Source organism: Boleophthalmus pectinirostris, unplaced genomic scaffold (genome assembly GCF_026225935.1).
Source record: "Boleophthalmus pectinirostris isolate CB_2022bp ecotype Guang Dong unplaced genomic scaffold, ASM2622593v1 HiC_scaffold_22, whole genome shotgun sequence".
In the NCBI taxonomy this organism is placed as follows: Eukaryota; Metazoa; Chordata; class Actinopteri; order Gobiiformes; family Gobiidae; genus Boleophthalmus; species Boleophthalmus pectinirostris.
Genome location: NW_026571190.1, coordinates 41,366,327 through 41,383,748, shown reverse-complemented (window position 1 = coordinate 41,383,748; position 17,422 = coordinate 41,366,327). Strand labels below are relative to the sequence as shown.

General features: G+C 38.9%; 2 protein-coding genes across 2 annotated transcripts in view; both read left to right on the top strand.

Moving 5' to 3' along the window:
* Nucleotides 1-78, top strand: part of LOC129410410 (protein krueppel-like) — a 396-nt gene extending 318 nt beyond the window's left edge. Inside the window, exon 1 of the mRNA XM_055158520.1 lies at nt 1-78. This exon is cut by the window's left edge and continues 318 nt beyond it. Coding sequence (XP_055014495.1) covers nt 1-78 — 78 coding nt within the window.
* Nucleotides 79-3,917: 3,839 nt separating this feature from the next.
* Nucleotides 3,918-17,333, top strand: LOC110163765 (zinc finger protein 768-like). The gene is made up of 4 exons (XM_055158320.1): nt 3,918-4,136; nt 9,745-10,206; nt 14,138-17,030; nt 17,157-17,333. Exons 1-3 carry the CDS (start codon nt 3,980-3,982, stop codon nt 14,713-14,715), a joined length of 1,197 nt encoding a protein of 398 aa, XP_055014295.1. The 5' UTR covers nt 3,918-3,979; the 3' UTR covers nt 14,716-17,030; nt 17,157-17,333.
* Nucleotides 17,334-17,422: the final 89 nt, after the last annotated feature.

Genomic DNA, 17,422 nt, shown 5'->3' with positions numbered 1-17,422 from the left:
GACAAGGTTTTTAACTCGAAGAAGTATCTGAGGAGGCATTTGGAGAGATGTCCCATGAATAAAAGACCAAGGAACTGAAGAAACGTAAAGAAGAAACGATAATAAAGGACCCACGGTATTTTATGATCTGTGGTTTAATGTTGTTTTCTCGTCGCAAACAAACCCGGAGTTGTGTTTTGTTTTATTCACATGTTTAACGCACAAAACCTGTAAATCCGTGTGTCATTCGTTCATTAAAATTAAACCAAAAATAAGAAAACAAAGAAAAAAAAACAACAATAACAACTATTTTCTTCATTATTTGATTCCAAAACCAAAATGAAAAAACAGATAAAGATTTGTTTTAACGATGCCAGGACTAAATCAGGACTGAACCAGGAGTAAAACAGGACTAGACCAGGACTACACCAGGTCAAATCCAGGTCTAAACCAGGACTAAACCGGTCTCAGCCCTGGTCTCAGTTCCAGTCTCTGTCCTGGTCTGGTCCCGGTCTCAGTCCTGGTCTCAGTTTCGGTCTGGTCCTGGTCTGTCCCAAACCAGAACTAAACCAGATCTAAACTGGGACTAAACCATGGCTACAGGACTAAACCAGGACTAAACCAGTCTCAGTCCTGGTCTCAATCCTGGTCTCAGTCCCAGTTTGGTCCTGGTCTCAGTCTTGGTTCTGAGTCCCGATCTTAGTTCTGGTCTCAGTCCCAGTCTGGTCCTGGTCTCAGTCTTGGTCTCAATCCCAGTCTTAGTCCTGGTCTCAGTCCCAGTCTCAGTCCCGGTCTGGTCCTGGTCTCAGTCTTGGTCTGAGTCCTGGTCTCAATCCCGATTTGGTCTCGGCCTCAGTCTTGGTCTGGTCCTGGTCTCAGTCTTGATCTGAGTCCTGGTCTTAGTCTTAGTCCTAGTCTCAGTCCCAGTCTCAGTCTTGGTCTGAGTCCTGATTTAGTCCTGGTTTAGTCCTTGTTTAGTCCTGGTTTAGTACTGAGACCAGATCCAGACCGGGTCCAGACCAGAAGTCACAGAAACAAGACACGACCATTTTCCAATTTTTTTATTTCGGTTTTGGAGACAAATAATGAAAAAAATCTTTTTTTTTTTTTTTCGTTTTTTTCCATTTTCTTATTTTAAATTTTATTTTGAAAAACCAATCAACGAACGACACACAGATTCCTACAGATTTCTTCTCTCACACTGAAAACACTCATACAGGAAGTGCTCCACTGTGTTTTTAAACTCAACACACCTTCACTAGAATCATTTGGATCATTTCTGCCGATCTGGAATTTCCAATCTCCAAGGAACTAAAAGTAAAAATAAAAAGTGACTCGAACATGTGAATGAAACAAAACACAACTCATGGTCTGATTTTTTATTTTTATTTTTTTTTTGACGAGGAAACAACTTTATAACGCGACTGAAACCTCACAGGAGTCGGTTTTGTGTAATATACTCGTAGAATCTGTAACTAGAAACTAAATCCTCTCGTTACTTAAAGTGTATAAATGTTGTTTTGAAGCGTCATCTACTGTTCCTTTTATTTAATTTTAGCACAAACTTGGCACATTTGCGGCGTCGTTCCGGTTCAAAACGCTTAAATCCAAGTCCGTGCTTCCTCCGGTGGCCTCTGCGATTTCAAGTACTACGTGACGTCACACAGAACTACCCCGACCGACCGACGCTGCATCTGCGACGTCACCACTTCCTGTTCAGTTTTTTTTTTTTTTCTTTTTTTTTATCTTTGTGGTTTTTGCCGAGTCGTGGTGAAACGGATAAATGTTGAAAAGTTCTTGAAGTGAACGAGAAGTTACGTTTGGATTTTACTGACCACGTGTTGAAAAGTACAAATAAAATGAATACTCGAGTACAGGAAAATCTGTGTACAATTTGTTCATTTGTTTTTCAAAATAAAACCAAAAATAAGAAAATGAAAGAACTGTTTTCTTCATTATTTGTCTCCAAAACTAAAATAAAAAAACAGATAAAGATTAGTTTTTTCAGTTTTCGATTTTGTGTTTAAAAGAAAGATGGAAAAAAAATGGGTAATGGACTGAACCAGGACTAAAGCAGGACTAAACTGGTCTCAGTTCTGGTCTGGTTCTGGTCTGGTCCTGGTCTCAATCACGGTCTAGACCCAGGTAGATCCAGGTCTGGTCTCAGTCTGTTCCTGGTCTCAGTCCTGGTCCTGTTCCTGGTCTCAGTTCTGGTCTGGTCCCGGTCTGAGTCTCGGTTTCAGTTCTGGTCTCAGTCACGGTCTTGTCCTGGTTTGGTCCCAGTCTGGTCCCAGTCTCAGTCCTGGTTCAGTTCTGGTTTAGTCCTGGTTCAGTCCGGCGTCGCAGTTTAGTCACGAAAACTTACAAAACGTCTCATAATCAGTTTTTTCTTTTTGGTTTTGGAGACAAATAATGAAGAAAACTTTTTTTTTTTCATTTTCTTATTTTTCTTATATTTTCGTATTTTAGTTTTATCTTGATAAACAAATAAACGAACGACACACGGATTCAGAGGAAACTTCTGTGTTTAGAAAGAGAAACGTTTGGGTGTCAACGCTAACCCTAATGCTAATTTAGAGGTATAATAAATATGAAAACAACACAAACTCAAGTTTCTTCACATAAAAATAATCAGGTCGTCTTTATTTTAATTTATCTGAAAGTTAAATTATTTCTTTTTTCATCTGTTTTCATTTGTTCAATATTTATTCAGTTACAAGTGTTTTTACCGAGTGATCGGGGTTTGGTCGAAATGTGGGCGGAGCTCAATGTTTGGCCACGCCCCCGATGGGTGGGGCTTAGTGTTTGGCTTTGTTCTGGCGCCATCTGGTGGCAAAGATCAGGAAACACATTGAAACGTCACGAGGGCACGAAAAAGTTCACGACGAAATAAAAACTTCTGCTGGTTCATTTCACACACACAAACACACACATACAGAGACACACACAGACACACATATATATACACATATATATTGTCTCCATGGAGACAAGAAGCTGTTGGACCCTCAATAGAAATGTTCTGTAGTAGATCTTTAATATTTTGTGTTTCATTCTTTGATATTTAGATTTTTTTCATGTAAATTTTGCACTGTGGAACAATAACGGGCCTCTGTGTGTTTTATGGACTGTACTGTAATAATAATAATAATAACAATAATAATTTTGATTAAGAACATTTCACTTTCTATTAAACTTTGCTTAAAGAATTTTCTGATGTGACGTGAACTTTGTTTTCACTAATATTTAAAAATATACAACTGATAATTTTTATTAAATAAGTGAAACAAATGTGTATTTAATGTTTTTATTTTATACTTTCCAATCCAGAGAGCACGCTATACAACTGATTATTTCTATTTATTAACTATCTATTAACTGTTTAATCTAATTTTATTATATATAGATTTTTTAAAATGTATTAATTTCAAACATATTATTTTTATTTTAACTTTGATTTTATTTATTTTTCTTTTAAATTTTTTCTGAACATATTTATTTTGCAATCCAGATAATACACTAAACAACTGATCATTTCTGTTAAACAATTTTTAAAAACTTTTTTAAAACTTTAATTTAATTAATAATTTTAATGTATTAATGAATTCCAAACATATTTTCAAATTTGAAAAAAATAAAAATAAAAATAATAAATGACTCAATTCAAACAAAATGTATTTTTTTATTTTAACTTTTATTCATTTAATTATTATTTTATTTAATTATTATTATTTTGTTTATTATATATATTTTTTTCCTTCTGAAAATATTTTCCAATCCAGACTAAACAACTGATGATTTGTATTTAATAATTCGACCCAGTGTATATTTATTTATCATTTATTTTATTCATCATTTCCCTGTGCACGTGTACTTCCGGCCGGCAGGGGGCGCCACTGCGGTGTCCCCGGCCCCGGTCCCGGTGTGTTTTTCCGGTGTGGTGCGGAGGCTGCGCTGGCGGAGCTCCGTGGTGCTGGTTCCGTGTGAAATCTGCGCAAACATGTCGCTGAAGAAGCAGGCGCTGCGGGACCTGGTGGTGGAGCGGCTCGTCGTCGCCGCCGATGAGATTTTTGCGCTTTTCGAACGAACCTTTGCGGAATACGAAGAGGAGTTTTTGCGCAAGAATCTGCAGCCGCCTCGAGCCGCGCACAAAGACGGTACGTGAGATTTACGCACTAACCTCATCTGGACAAAACGCAGGAAAATAGAACAATATACTGTTGTTTAAAACGGAAAACGTCCAAATAAAACGTGCATGTTTACGTACGTGCGTGTGTAATGTGTGTGTACGTGCGTTTTGGGGTCACCAAATAAATAAATAAATAATAAACAGAAAACAAAATATATAAGGGAACAGAAAATATGTAAATGCAAATTTGATTTCACAGCCCTAAAATGTAAATACACACAGTAGGAGTGCGCAAAAATATCGAAATGTCGTTATATCGTATTGTTTAATGTGGTAATACAGGATCGATATCGTGGGCTGCGGTGTCGATATCACCAAGAGGATTTTCTGGTGTATTTTACTAAATTATTTTGTTACAGCTACAGTTTTGTTGCTCGAGCAGAGTACGGGAATAATGGTGAACAGAAATCACAGTTCTGTTTGTACTTTGGTTTTGAGGTCACAGCTCGGTTCATTTTCGGTTCAGTTTGGCAACAAAATACAAAACCATTTACTTCTTTTTTATTTGTGTTTTTATTAAACCAACAATTTGTTTTAACTTTATACAAACGGGAAAATAAAATAAAGTCAAAGTGCTGCTTGGTAAAAACTACTAAGTTCAATAAAATATTCTCAAATAAGCAACAAATGTTTGCTTCAGATTTTTGGCCAGAAATAAACAAACTTGTCCACAGTGTCTGCAGTAAGAGCAGATCTGCTGCAGGTTCAACGTCCACAGAAGTTGATAATTAACTTTCGCAGGAACGAAGGTGCGGAGATTCAGTGTTGGTGAAAGACGAGAGTAAGTCTGTGTTCAGTCTGCACCTGAAGTGACCCAAATCTGATTTTTTGGCTTCTATGTTCCTGTATCTGATCTTTTAATGTCAGTCTGAACCACACAGATCCGATTTTTTCAAATGTGACTCAGGACACTTGGATATGTGCTCCTGAAACTGATATCTGATCTTTTGACATGTGACTTCAGTCTGAACGGTCAAAGTTCATTCATCCACCTACACGTTATCAACAAGACACAAACGTCACTATTCTGCACTGAAGTAGGAGAAAACTGTTCATGATCCATGTGACTGAAGTGAAGCACATCTCCACTCACCACAAAACACCACCACCAAAAACCTGGTCCTTCTCCTTCTCAATCTCCTCCTTGAAAACAAGTCAGTTGTTCATGTTGTGGCTCCGGTACGAGAGGAACTTTAAAATCTCCAGGTGCTCGATGCTGCGTCCATGTTTGGACAACTTCTGTAAACACAGAGACGCTCGCTGCGGTTGACGTCGTCGTGTCTCCAGTGTCACATGTGGGACACTTTTGGGCCATTTAATGTTCACACTGGAGTCACATACAAGTCACATTTAACTGGAAATGTGAACGACCTCGAAAAAACATCGGATTTCACCAAAAAAATCAGAATTGAGCGTTAAACCTGCAGTCTGAACGTAGACTAAGACTTTATTTCTATCGCGCTTTTCACAGACATATGTCACAAAGACACTTTACAGAACATTTTATAGATTCATTATTCTTTTTCTCCACACCCAGTGATGGTAAACTACTATTGTAGCCACAGCTGCCCTGGGGCAGACTGATGGAAGTGCAGCTGCCATGCCAATCGGCGCCATTGATCCCTCAAACCACCATCACTCACACACACACACACACACCACTTTCATACGAGAGTGAGGACTGCGGTGCGACGACTGTAGTTTTGCAGGATTCTCGTGGTTTGTAGGGACGTAGTCAAGGTGAGGGGCGTCGCTCTAACTATAAAGGGCTGCAGGAAACTCTGCCCCAATCAGGAACAAGTTCCTTGTGAATATTAAAGAGCAGAGTCTCCGTGTAGCTGCACATGTAGTGGAGGAATATAAACACACAAACTGCACAAACCTGCACCAAACACAATGTCCTGCACTGAAACAGTTTAACACAAACACATGAACCATTACACCACTAATAAACACTTTTTAAACCAGGACATGGGGCCAGAGAAACAGGAAATATTGTGGAGCGAAATTGCTGAACTCAATTCTGCAGAATATTAATTATATTTCTTCATAAAATGTCAGAAAATCTCATTGTTGTGACGAGCCGCTCAGACTGAAGAGTTTAAGTTCTGACTAAACAATGAAAAACCGAGGCTGATTTATAAAAAAAGTCTTTTAAAAAACACGTCTAAAATAAAAGCAGTGCAGCTTTAATCCAGGCATGAGGTAAAATGATAAAATATGTTTATGTTTTAATTCCACATGAGTTTAAACGAGCCGCTCAGAGTTAAATAAAGAGCCGTGTGTGAATTTGGAGCTGCACAATGTCCAGGTCTGTTTTAAACACGTCTGAGTCCTGGAGTTTCTCTCTGTGTTTAATAAAAGAGTCTCTGAGGATCCAGAAAAGTTCTACATTAAACAGATCCGTTATTATTTTGATTGTTCAGTTTGTCGAAAGAAGCCAACGTGAAAAACCCACAGAACTCGATTATCACATAAATAAATATTAAAAGAGCCAGAATCTTTTAATCCATGTTTCATTCGTTTTTCAATACGGATCACAACTGTTTCCCGAGAACGTGACTGAACCAGGACTGATCTGGTCTGGGACCAGAGCGGGACCAGAGCGGGACTGAGACCGAGACCAGACCAGGACCAGGCCGAGACCGGGACCGAGACTGGAGGCTCAGAGCCCACAGCAGGGCTGGAAGGACCAGAGAGGGAGCAGAGCGGGACTGAGGCCGAGGCCGGGACTGAGGCCGGGACTGAGGCCGGGACCAAGACTGAGACCGGGGGACCGAGGCCGAGGGACTGAGACCGGAGGCTCAGAGCCCACAGCAGGGCCAGAGCTCGAAGTTGAGGCTCAGAGTCAAAGATCAGAGTCCACCCTGGTCCCGGCCTGGTCCCGGTCTCAGTCCCGGACCTGGTTCAGTCCTGGTTCAGTCCGGCATCGCAGTCATGGAAGTCACATAAACGGCCGTTATCCGTTTTTTTCCATTTTTCATTTCAACACAAATCGAAAACTGGAAAAAACGAATCATTATCTGTTTTTTATTTTGGTTTTGGAGACAAAAAAACAAAGAAAATAGTTGTTTTTTCGTTTTCTTATTTTTGGTTTTATATTGGAAAAAAACAAATGAACAAACGACACACGGATTTCTTTTGAACGGATTTTTGAAATTCACAGATCCAGAAGATTCGGTTCTGGTAAAGGAGCTGAAAACCTCATCACAACAATAACGCGGGACATCAGTATTCTCCACACCGTCTTCTTCTTCTTCCTCTTCCTCGCCGCAGATGCCTCCCTGACCTCTGACCCTCCGCCCTCCCACTCGCTCGGGCTGTTTCTGTCCCTGAGCGTCCGACTCAACAAAAGAAAAACGTCTCGCTTCTAGAATCCTCCACGAGAATCTTCCTGCAAATGTTAAAAAAAACACAAAAACAAAACAAAACACTGACACAAGCTACAACTAACAGATTCTAATCGATACTAAAACAAATCGAGACTAGATACTTGTTTGAGCAGGTATCGATACTGGAAATAAATAAATAACATAAATGTAAATAAAATAAAAAGTGGACTTGAGTTTGACGTCGTCCGCAGCGTTCGGCTCCAGTCAAATGAAGCTCATCGATGCTTGAGGGTTGAATTTGGCGGAATTCCAGATTTGGAAAAAGAAAATTTATTTACGGAAAAAAATAACAAAACAAAAACGCACCACTAGTACTGCAATACTACTACTACTACTACTACTACTACTACTACTACTACTACTACTACTACTACTACTACTGCTACTACTACTACTACTACTACTACTACTACTGCTACTAATACTACTACTACTACTACTACTACTACTACTACTACTACTGCTACTACTACTACTACTACTACTACTACTACTACTACTACTACTACTACTGCTACTACTACTACTACTACTACTACTACTGCTACTAACTACTACTACTACTACTACTACTACTACTACTACTACTACTACTACTACTACTACTACTACTACTGCTACTAACATAGTAATACTACTACTACTACTACTACTACTGCTACTAATACTACTACTACTACTACTACTACTACTACTACTACTGCTACTAACTACTACTACTACTACTACTACTACTACTACTACTACTACTACTACTACTACTACTACTACTACTACTACTACTACTACTACTACTACTGCTACTACTACTACTACTACTACTGCTACTACTACTACTACTACTACTACTACTACTACTACTACTACTACTGCTACTACTACTACTACTACTACTACTACTACTACTACTACTACTACTACTACTGCTACTACTACTACTACTACTACTACTACTACTACTACTACTACTACTACTACTACTACTACTACTACTACTACTACTACTACTACTACTACTACTACTACTACTACTACTACTACTACTACTACTACTACTACTACTACTACTACTACTACTACTACTACTACTACTACTACTACTACTACTACTACTACTACTACTACTACTACTACTACTACTACTACTACTACTACTACTACTACTACTACTACTACTACTACTACTACTACTACTACTACTACTACTACTACTACTACTACTACTACTACTACTACTACTACTACTACTACTACTACTACTACTACTACTACTACTACTACTACTACTACTACTACTACTACTACTACTACTACTACTACTACTACTACTACTACTACTACTACTACTACTACTACTACTACTACTACTACTACTACTACTACTACTACTACTACTACTACTACTACTACTACTACTACTACTACTACTACTACTACTACTACTACTACTACTACTACTACTACTACTACTACTACTACTACTACTACTACTACTACTACTACTACTACTACTACTACTACTACTACTACTACTACTACTACTACTACTACTACTACTACTACTACTACTACTACTACTACTACTACTACTACTACTACTACTAACTACTAACTACTACTAACTACTACTTAACCTACTACTAACTACTACACTACTACTACTACTACTACTACTACTACTACTACTACTACTACTACTACTACTACTACTACTACTACTACTACTACTACTACTACTACTACTACTACTACTACTACTACTACTACTATTAATAATAATAAATAACAAAAAAAGAACATAAAAAACACAAATTAAAAACAACTTTAAAAAACAAAACATCAAACCACATTCAAATAAAGAACACAAACACAATAAATAAACAATAATAATAATGAGGATTATTTCTACAGTCCGTCCCTAAAACCAGTCAGCAAATTTTCCATTTCCTGTTACGCTCTAATAATTCGTTATTCTCCGTGGAAATTAGTTTTTCTAGATTGTACTGATTGTGAATTATGTTTTTAAAATATTCTAAACATAAATTTGATATTGTTGAAGCCTTAAAAATAACAAAATAATTATATATATATATTCAGAAAAGATGTGAACTTTCCTCTTTAAATTCCCGTTGGCTGAACCTGAGATCAAACTGAATTTTCTTTCTTTTTTTTTTTTTTTTGCAGATGTCCGAAACCATCAACAACAGGAAGCCCAAAACGGACGCTTCCTGTTTCCTCCGGTCGCTGTCAAAACTGAAGACGAAGACGCCAATAATCCGTCTTTCCTTCATCACCAGCCCCCTCTTCCTCCTCTTCCTCCTCTTCCTCCTCCTCCTCACCTCTCCTCCTCCTCCTCCTCCTCTTCCTCGGACCCCAGAGCCGAGGCCGCGAGGATCCGAGCGGAGGGCGAGTCGGAGGAGGTGCCCGGCTGCAGCGTGGACTTACGATCCGACGACAACGACGACGAGGAAGAGCAACCTTTCAGCTGCTCGGACTCCGACGGAGACGAACCCGAAGGCTGGGCCGCCGCCTCCGAAATCCCCGACCAGTGCGACGGACAGGGAGCCGGCGAAGATCCGACGAAGGAAACGGGAGACGGCGACATTCCGGCGCTGTACAAAAGCCTGTTCTTTCCTGAAATGGGGGGTAAGTGTGGAAGACCTTTTGTTTCATCAGATTTTAAAATTTTAAACACTGTTGAATTTCTCACTTTGAAATTTTTTACTCTGAAAAAACATGTTTGTACGGCGGAGTATAAGGGTCAGATAAAAAAAAGATGCTGGCGCGATGAGAATAAAGTCGTAACATTTCGACATTAAAGTCGTAAACTTACAAGAATAAAGTAGTAATTTTATGAGAATAAAGTCATAGTCAAAATAAAGTGGTAATATTAGGAGAATATCTGCGGCTCGTGGAGAATTTGGAGCATTTTGTAAAAGAGAAGAATCCATGTATCATTTGTTCATTCGACTGAACAAGGACTGAATCAGGACTAAACCAGGTCCGGAAACAAACCAGAAAGACCAGGACTGAGACCGGGACCAGACCAGGACTGAAAACGGTTTAGTCCTGGTTTAAGTCACGGAAACGGGAAATGGCGTTTCCGTGACTTTAAAATGCGATGCGGGAATATTGCGCCGCATACGGACTGAACCAGGACTGAACCAGGACTGAACCAGGACTGAACCAAGACTAAATCGTTTTCAGTCCTGGTCCTGTTCCCGGTCTCAATCCTGGTCTCAGTCCTTGTCTAAGTCCTGGTCTCAGTCCCGGTCTGGTCTCGGACCTCGTTTAGTCCTGGTTCAGTCCTGGTTTAGTCCTGGTTTAGTCCTGGTTTAGTCCTGGTTTAGTCCTGGTTCAATCTGGAGGCGCAAATACTGAAGAAAATTGTTGTTCGTTTTCTTATTTTTGGTTTTATATTGAAAAACAAGGTTTTTCTTCAGCTGCATTTTTCACTTTGACTTTGATTTTATTACGACTTTATTCTCGTAAAATTATAAGTTTATTCTCATAATATTACGACTTTAATGTTGAAATGTTACGACTTTATTCTTGTAGCGCCAGCATCTTTTTTTTTTTTATCTGACTCTTATACTCCGTCGTATGTTTGAATTATTTTTATTATGGATTTTTGTTTGCTGAAATTTTAAGTGTATAAAATTCAATATTAAAAAAAATCACCTTTTAAATATTCAGCACAAATATTGTCAAGCCCTCAAATTCAACAGTCAAAATTCAGAGTGTAAAATTCGTAGTGAAGAAAATAGACGCATCAAGAATCTCGGACTTCAGGTCATCGCACAATTCACACTGGGAAGGATTTTCTGAAAAAGTGAAGTCAAACCTCCATGTTTGTTTTCCCAGTGGGATGTGTCTATTGTCAAAGTCGATCTTTTCAAGTCTTTTGAACCATTTCACTTTTGTTTCTGGTTCTGATATTGTCATATTTTAGTTTTGGGATTCGGACATTGTAATTTTGTGGTTGTTGGATCCAAGCAGTGGAAAACGACTTGAGAAATTTGTTTGTGAACTTCATAAATGCAAAAGTGAATCAGATGTGTGTGACTCAAACCTCTGTTCAAACTGTTTCTCTTCCCAACGGAATTGAAAAATAGTGAAAGGTGAAGGTGATGGGCAGGATTGATCCACAGGAAGAACCAAAAAGGAAACATTTGGATCCGTCGCTCAACCTCGGTTACGAATTTAAAAAGTCGAACACCAAAGTGAAAGTCTCCAACTGTTCACCAAGAAACACCTTCCACTGCAAAGACCAAGACGTGATGTTTGTGTAAAACCACAAGAACAAGAAAGTGCAGCTCAGTCTGTTTGTCTTCTGCTCCTCTCACAACCACAACAATTACGATGTCCGAATCCCAAAACTAAAATATGACAATATCAGAACCAAGAAACAAAAGTGAAATGGTTCAAAAGACTTGAAAAGATCGACTTTGACAATAGACACGTCCCACTGGGAAAACAAACATGGAGGTTTGATGATCACTTTTTCGGAAAATCCTTCCCAGTGTGAATTGTGCGATGACCTGAAGTCTGAGATTCTTGATGCTTGTATTCGCAGTAAAGATCCCAGATGCCAAGGCAGAAGTAATCGATCCAAACTGATCCGATCTAACTTAGTAAGAAACAGGAAATGTTGCAGTGACGCGATCTGATTGGTCAGAATTCGCCTCATCAAAACCTCATCTCTTTAATTTGTTAAGCGTAAACCCCGCCCACAGATGAGAACAGCCAATAGGAAACAGCCTCTGGGTTCAGTCAAGTGTTAACGGAGGGAAACAGGGTCAGATTTTTGACATTCAAATGTCTCTTATTCAGAAACTAGAGGAACTATTGAAATAAGTAAAGTATCAGAATGTAGGAAAGAGTTACACTCCAACAGGGTCAAGTTAAACCTGTGAGATTCTTTCAAGTTCAAGACAAAAAATTAAAAAACTCATGTCGGTAACGGAGGAAATGAAATATGCAGCACTTTTTGGTCAATAAATCCAAACAGTGATAACTCTTGGTTCTCACTTCCATATCCTTAACAAACTGGTTTGAATATTTGCTTCATATAGTTTTCTACCATATGGTACAAGATTAGGTTGAAAAACCTCTGACTTTTTGACTCATGAGATTTTTTATTAAGAAAGTTCATGGTAACGGAGGGAAAAGTAACGGAGGGAAAATTGTACAAACAAGTAGAAGGTGCAGGATTTTACATCATTTGTGGCTTTTTTCTTCTGAAAACTTTAATATTACTTCAAAATGAAAGGAAACTATTTCTATAAAATATGTCAGTCCTTCCAAGCAAATTATTATCATTTTAAATACTTTTTTTTTTTTTTTTAAATCCTGTCCCTTCATCAACAGTTCAAAGATGGAATAACACAAGATATGATGAAATACAAACATTTATTTACATGATTTTTGGGTCTTTGAAATTTGGGAAATAATTTTTGTTCCATGTTTCATTCATGGTCTGTTTAAAACATATGGAACTTTAGAACCAAAAATGGAACAGAAAAAAGGTCAACAGTTTGATAAACTAGAGTACATATGTATCTGTTCAATACACTTTTATATCAGATGAATTAACTTGGAATTTTTGGCCTTGTTGTTTACTTCTGCTGGACCGGGGCTCCTCTGTCCTCCTCGCTCACATGATCGATGCTTCTGCCTTGGCGTCTTGGATCTTTGCTGTGAAATTTTTCACTGCGGATTTTATGATCTGAATTTCAACTGGTGAATTTGACTACGTTCAGACTGCAGCCTGAAGTGACCCAAATTAGGTTTTTTTTGGCCCCTATGTTCGTGTATCTGATCTTTTAATGTCAGTCTGAACGACACAGATCTGATCTGATTTTTTTCAAACATGACCCAGGACACTTGGATCTGTGCTCCTGAAAACTGATACATATCTGATCTTTTGACATGTGACTTCAGTCTGAACGGCCAAAGTTCATTCATCCACCTACACGTTATCAACAAGACACAAACGTCACTATTCTGCACTGAAGTAGGAGAAAACTGTTCATGATCCATGTGACTGAAGTGAAGCACATCTCCACTCACCACAAAACACCACCACCAAAAACCTGGTCCTTCTCCTTCTCAATCTCCTCCTTAAAACAAGTCAGTTGTTCATGTTGTGGCTCCGGTACGAGAGGAACTTTAAAATCTCCAGGTGCTCGATGCTGCGTCCATGTTTGGACAACTTGTGTAAACACAGAGACGCTCGCTGCGGTTGACGTCGTCGTGTCTCCAGTGTCACATGTGGGACACTTTTGGGCCGTTTAATGTTCACACTGGAGTCACATACAAGTCACATTTAACTGGAAATGTGAACGACCTCGAAAAAAACATCAGATTTCACCAAAAAAAATCTGAATTGAGCGTTAAACCTGCAGTCTGAACGTAGTTTTTTAGGGCTGATTTTCTTTTTTTTTTATTTTGAATTGAAAGTAAATTCAGAATAAAAATCATTCAAACATCTTTTTTCAGAGTTAAAAAAATTCAAAGTGAGAAATTCAGAGGTATTTAAAATTCCAAATCTGACGGAGCAAATTATCTTCCGTAGGTAAGAAAGTGAAAAGAAGCGATTCGAGTGCGCCCAAACCTTTCAGCTGTCCCGTCTGCACGAAGGCATTTGAAAGCGAGGAACTCTTGGACAAACACGTCGTCCTGCACAACAACCAGACGCCGATCCGCTGTCCGATCTGCAACAAGCCGTGCCGGAACAACTCCAGTTTCAAGAAGCATTTGAACATTCACACGGAGGAAAGACCGTTCAGGTGTTCGGTTTGCATGAAAGGCTTTAACCAGAAGTGCAACCTGAAGAGGCACATGCAAACCCACACGGAGGAGAAGTCTTTCAGCTGCCCGGAGTGCGGCTTGAGGCTGAAGCAGCAGCACAACCTGTTGAGGCACATCTCCGCCGTGCACCGGGGGGAGAAGCCGTACAGCTGCCCGGTGTGCGATAAAGCCTTCGCGCAGAAGACGGTGTTTATAATTCACATGAGGACCCACACGGGAGAGAAACCTTTCAGCTGCGCGGTTTGTAAGAAACGGTTCCGAGATAAGTGCCACCTGAAGAGACACATCAAAACGCACGGGGACCAGGCCGGAGCGCACGACGAGCTGCACGACTCCATCTAAACCAACGACCAGAAGAGGAGGAAGGACGTGAGGATTTAAACGGCACATACAGACATTTTTCACAACAGCCGAAAGTGCCGCGGTGGAGGTAAACGTCGCTTACGGTTTATTGTTTTTCTGTGGCAAAATGTTTGTGTGTAAATGTGTGTCGTTTTCTCCAGCAGCTTCATAAATCTGCCCCATCGCCAAATCTTCAACCAACAAACTCCACAAAGAATAAACATTCTAACATGAACAATTTATCCACAAATATCAAGAGAAGAAAGACGAAAACGACGACTAGTATTAGTGACACACTCAACAAAACTAATATTACGATCATGAATAAAACAGAAACTCAGACTGATTCTACAATTAAAATTAAAAATCGATTTCATGGTGTTGATATTTGTACAGACAGAGAGATTTGTGCCGTTTAAATGTTTGACATGTTTGCTCCGTTTACATGTACAGGGGTATTTTTTAAAAACTGAGACATTTCCCTTCGTCTGTTTCATCTTTTACACACAAACAGCAGCTTCACTTCTGAAAACAAATCTTTTTTTAAAACTCCAACTCGAGTGGAGATTCTAGAAAACTCCGGTTTGGTGTTTGTGTGTAAAGTGACAAACAGAGTTTTAACACTTTTCATGTGTTTCATTTTCACACAGCTGATGTTTCAGATCCATGACCAGAGACACATGAGGCTGTATCAGATCTGTGGAGAGGCGAGCCGCTCACTAATGCACCATTTTAAACTTTTTTGTGAGTAAAACTGTAATGAAATAAACTCTACAGGTTTGAATCTGATCCAGCTGCGCCCAGAGACTCGGTGCAGTTCTGACGGCGCTCGATGTAAACGAAAAGTTTTTTGAAAAGTCTGTGTGCACGATGTTATTTTGGAAAAGGGAGGGAGGGAAATATTCGTTTCTCAACAAACCCGGCGATGTGTAAACAAATCTCTCTGTCTGTACAAATATCAACATCATGAAATCGATTTTTAATTTTAATTGTAGAATCAGTCTGAGTGAACAAGTTTCTTCTGTTTTATTCATGATCGTAACATTAGTTTAGTTCAGTTTGTTCAGTTTGTCACTAATGTGTTGTCGTCGTTCTCGTTTCACTTTTCGTCTTTCTTCTCTTGATCGTTGTGGACAAATTGTTCATGAAGAATATTTTTCCTTTGTGGAGCTTGTTGGTTGAAGATTTACACATTTACACACACATTTTGCCATGGAAAAACATGAACCAAAGTGACATTTTACTCGACATTGCGACACTTCCGGACGTTGTGAGAAACGTCTATTACGCTTTTTTCTAATCTGATCTAATGTTTTCTCATCACAAACAAACTTGAACTTGTGTTTTGTTTCATTCACACACGTTTAAACACACAAATCTGCACATTTAGACCGAGTTTTACCCTCCGTTCCACCTCGTGATGTCACGTGGTAACACAGGAAGACGTTTTAAAACTCCGTACACTTTCACTTCATTTCATTTCGATCATTTCAGACAATCTTGAAAGTGAAAGTGCGTCACAGATTTTTATGTTTCTCTAATTTTGACTTAATTTGTTGGGATCGTAAGTGTTGAAAATATAAATGATAGTTTTACTCAAATCAAGAGGCAATTCGTGAAGAAAAATTAGAAAACATGTTGGAAATTACATCAAGTCGAGAGTTTCGTATTTATGACATGGCACTGGGAGAATTTTGTCTGAAAGTTTTTAACATTTTTCGTCAAAATAAATGTGTTATGTTTTTATTTGTAAAATCGTAATTTCTGTGCATGTCGGAGGTTTTGAATTCCCCTTAAACCTAAAAAAAAAAAGCCATATTGGGAAAACGAGCGTGTGTATTTCTGAAAAAATCTGAAACGCATTGATCTTAATTGTGTTTTTATTTGGAAAATCAGTGTAACCTGCCATAGGCACTTTAAAACTACCACTTCATGACATCACAAGGTGGAACAGAGAGTTTTGAGCTTTGGAGATGTGGACAGACGAATAGTAAAGATTTACTCAAACATGTGAACAGTGTTGAGGAGTAACAGATTACATGTACCAGAGTTAAGTAATCAGAGTACAAATGATGAGTAACTGTATTCAGTTACAGTTACTGTTTCAGTGAATGGGAATTGGATTACAGTTACTTTGTTGAAATAAATGGATTTTACAGAGGTACATTTTGAGCTATACCCCCCCCCCCCCACACTTTTTTTCTTTTTTTTTTCCGGTAATTCCAATCATTGCCGGAAACTAAACCAGGTCTAAACCAGGTCTAAACCAGGTCTAAACCAGGTCTAAAACCAGGTCTAAACCAGGTCTAAACCAGGTCTAAACCAGGTCTAAACCAGGAATAAAACCAGGACTAAACCAGGACTAAAACCAGGACTAAACCAGGACTAAAACCAGGACTAAACCAGGACTAAAACCAGGATTAAACCAGAACTAAAACCAGGACTAAAACCAGGACTAAAACCAGGACTAAACCAGGACTAAAACCAGGACTAAAACCAGGACTAAAACCAGGACTAAACCAGGACTAAAACCAGGACTAAACCAGGACTAAAACTAGGATTAAACCAGAACTAAAACCAGGACTAAAACAGGACTAAAACCAGGACTAAACCAGGACTAAAACCAGGACTAAAAGGACTAAACCAGGACTAAAACCAGGACTAAACCAGGACTAAACCAGGACTAAACCAGGACTAAACCAGGACT

Bases quoted from the DNA above. Each gene is read 5' to 3' on its own strand.
- LOC110163765 (XM_055158320.1), top strand. From the start codon at position 3,980: ATGTCGCTGAAGAAGCAGGCGCTGCGGGACCTGGTGGTGGAGCGGCTC. The intron at 4,137-9,744 runs GTACGTGAGATT...TTTTTTTTGCAG, and splicing joins TCGAGCCGCGCACAAAGACG to ATGTCCGAAACCATCAACAA. The intron at 10,207-14,137 runs GTAAGTGTGGAA...TATCTTCCGTAG, and splicing joins GTTCTTTCCTGAAATGGGGG to GTAAGAAAGTGAAAAGAAGC.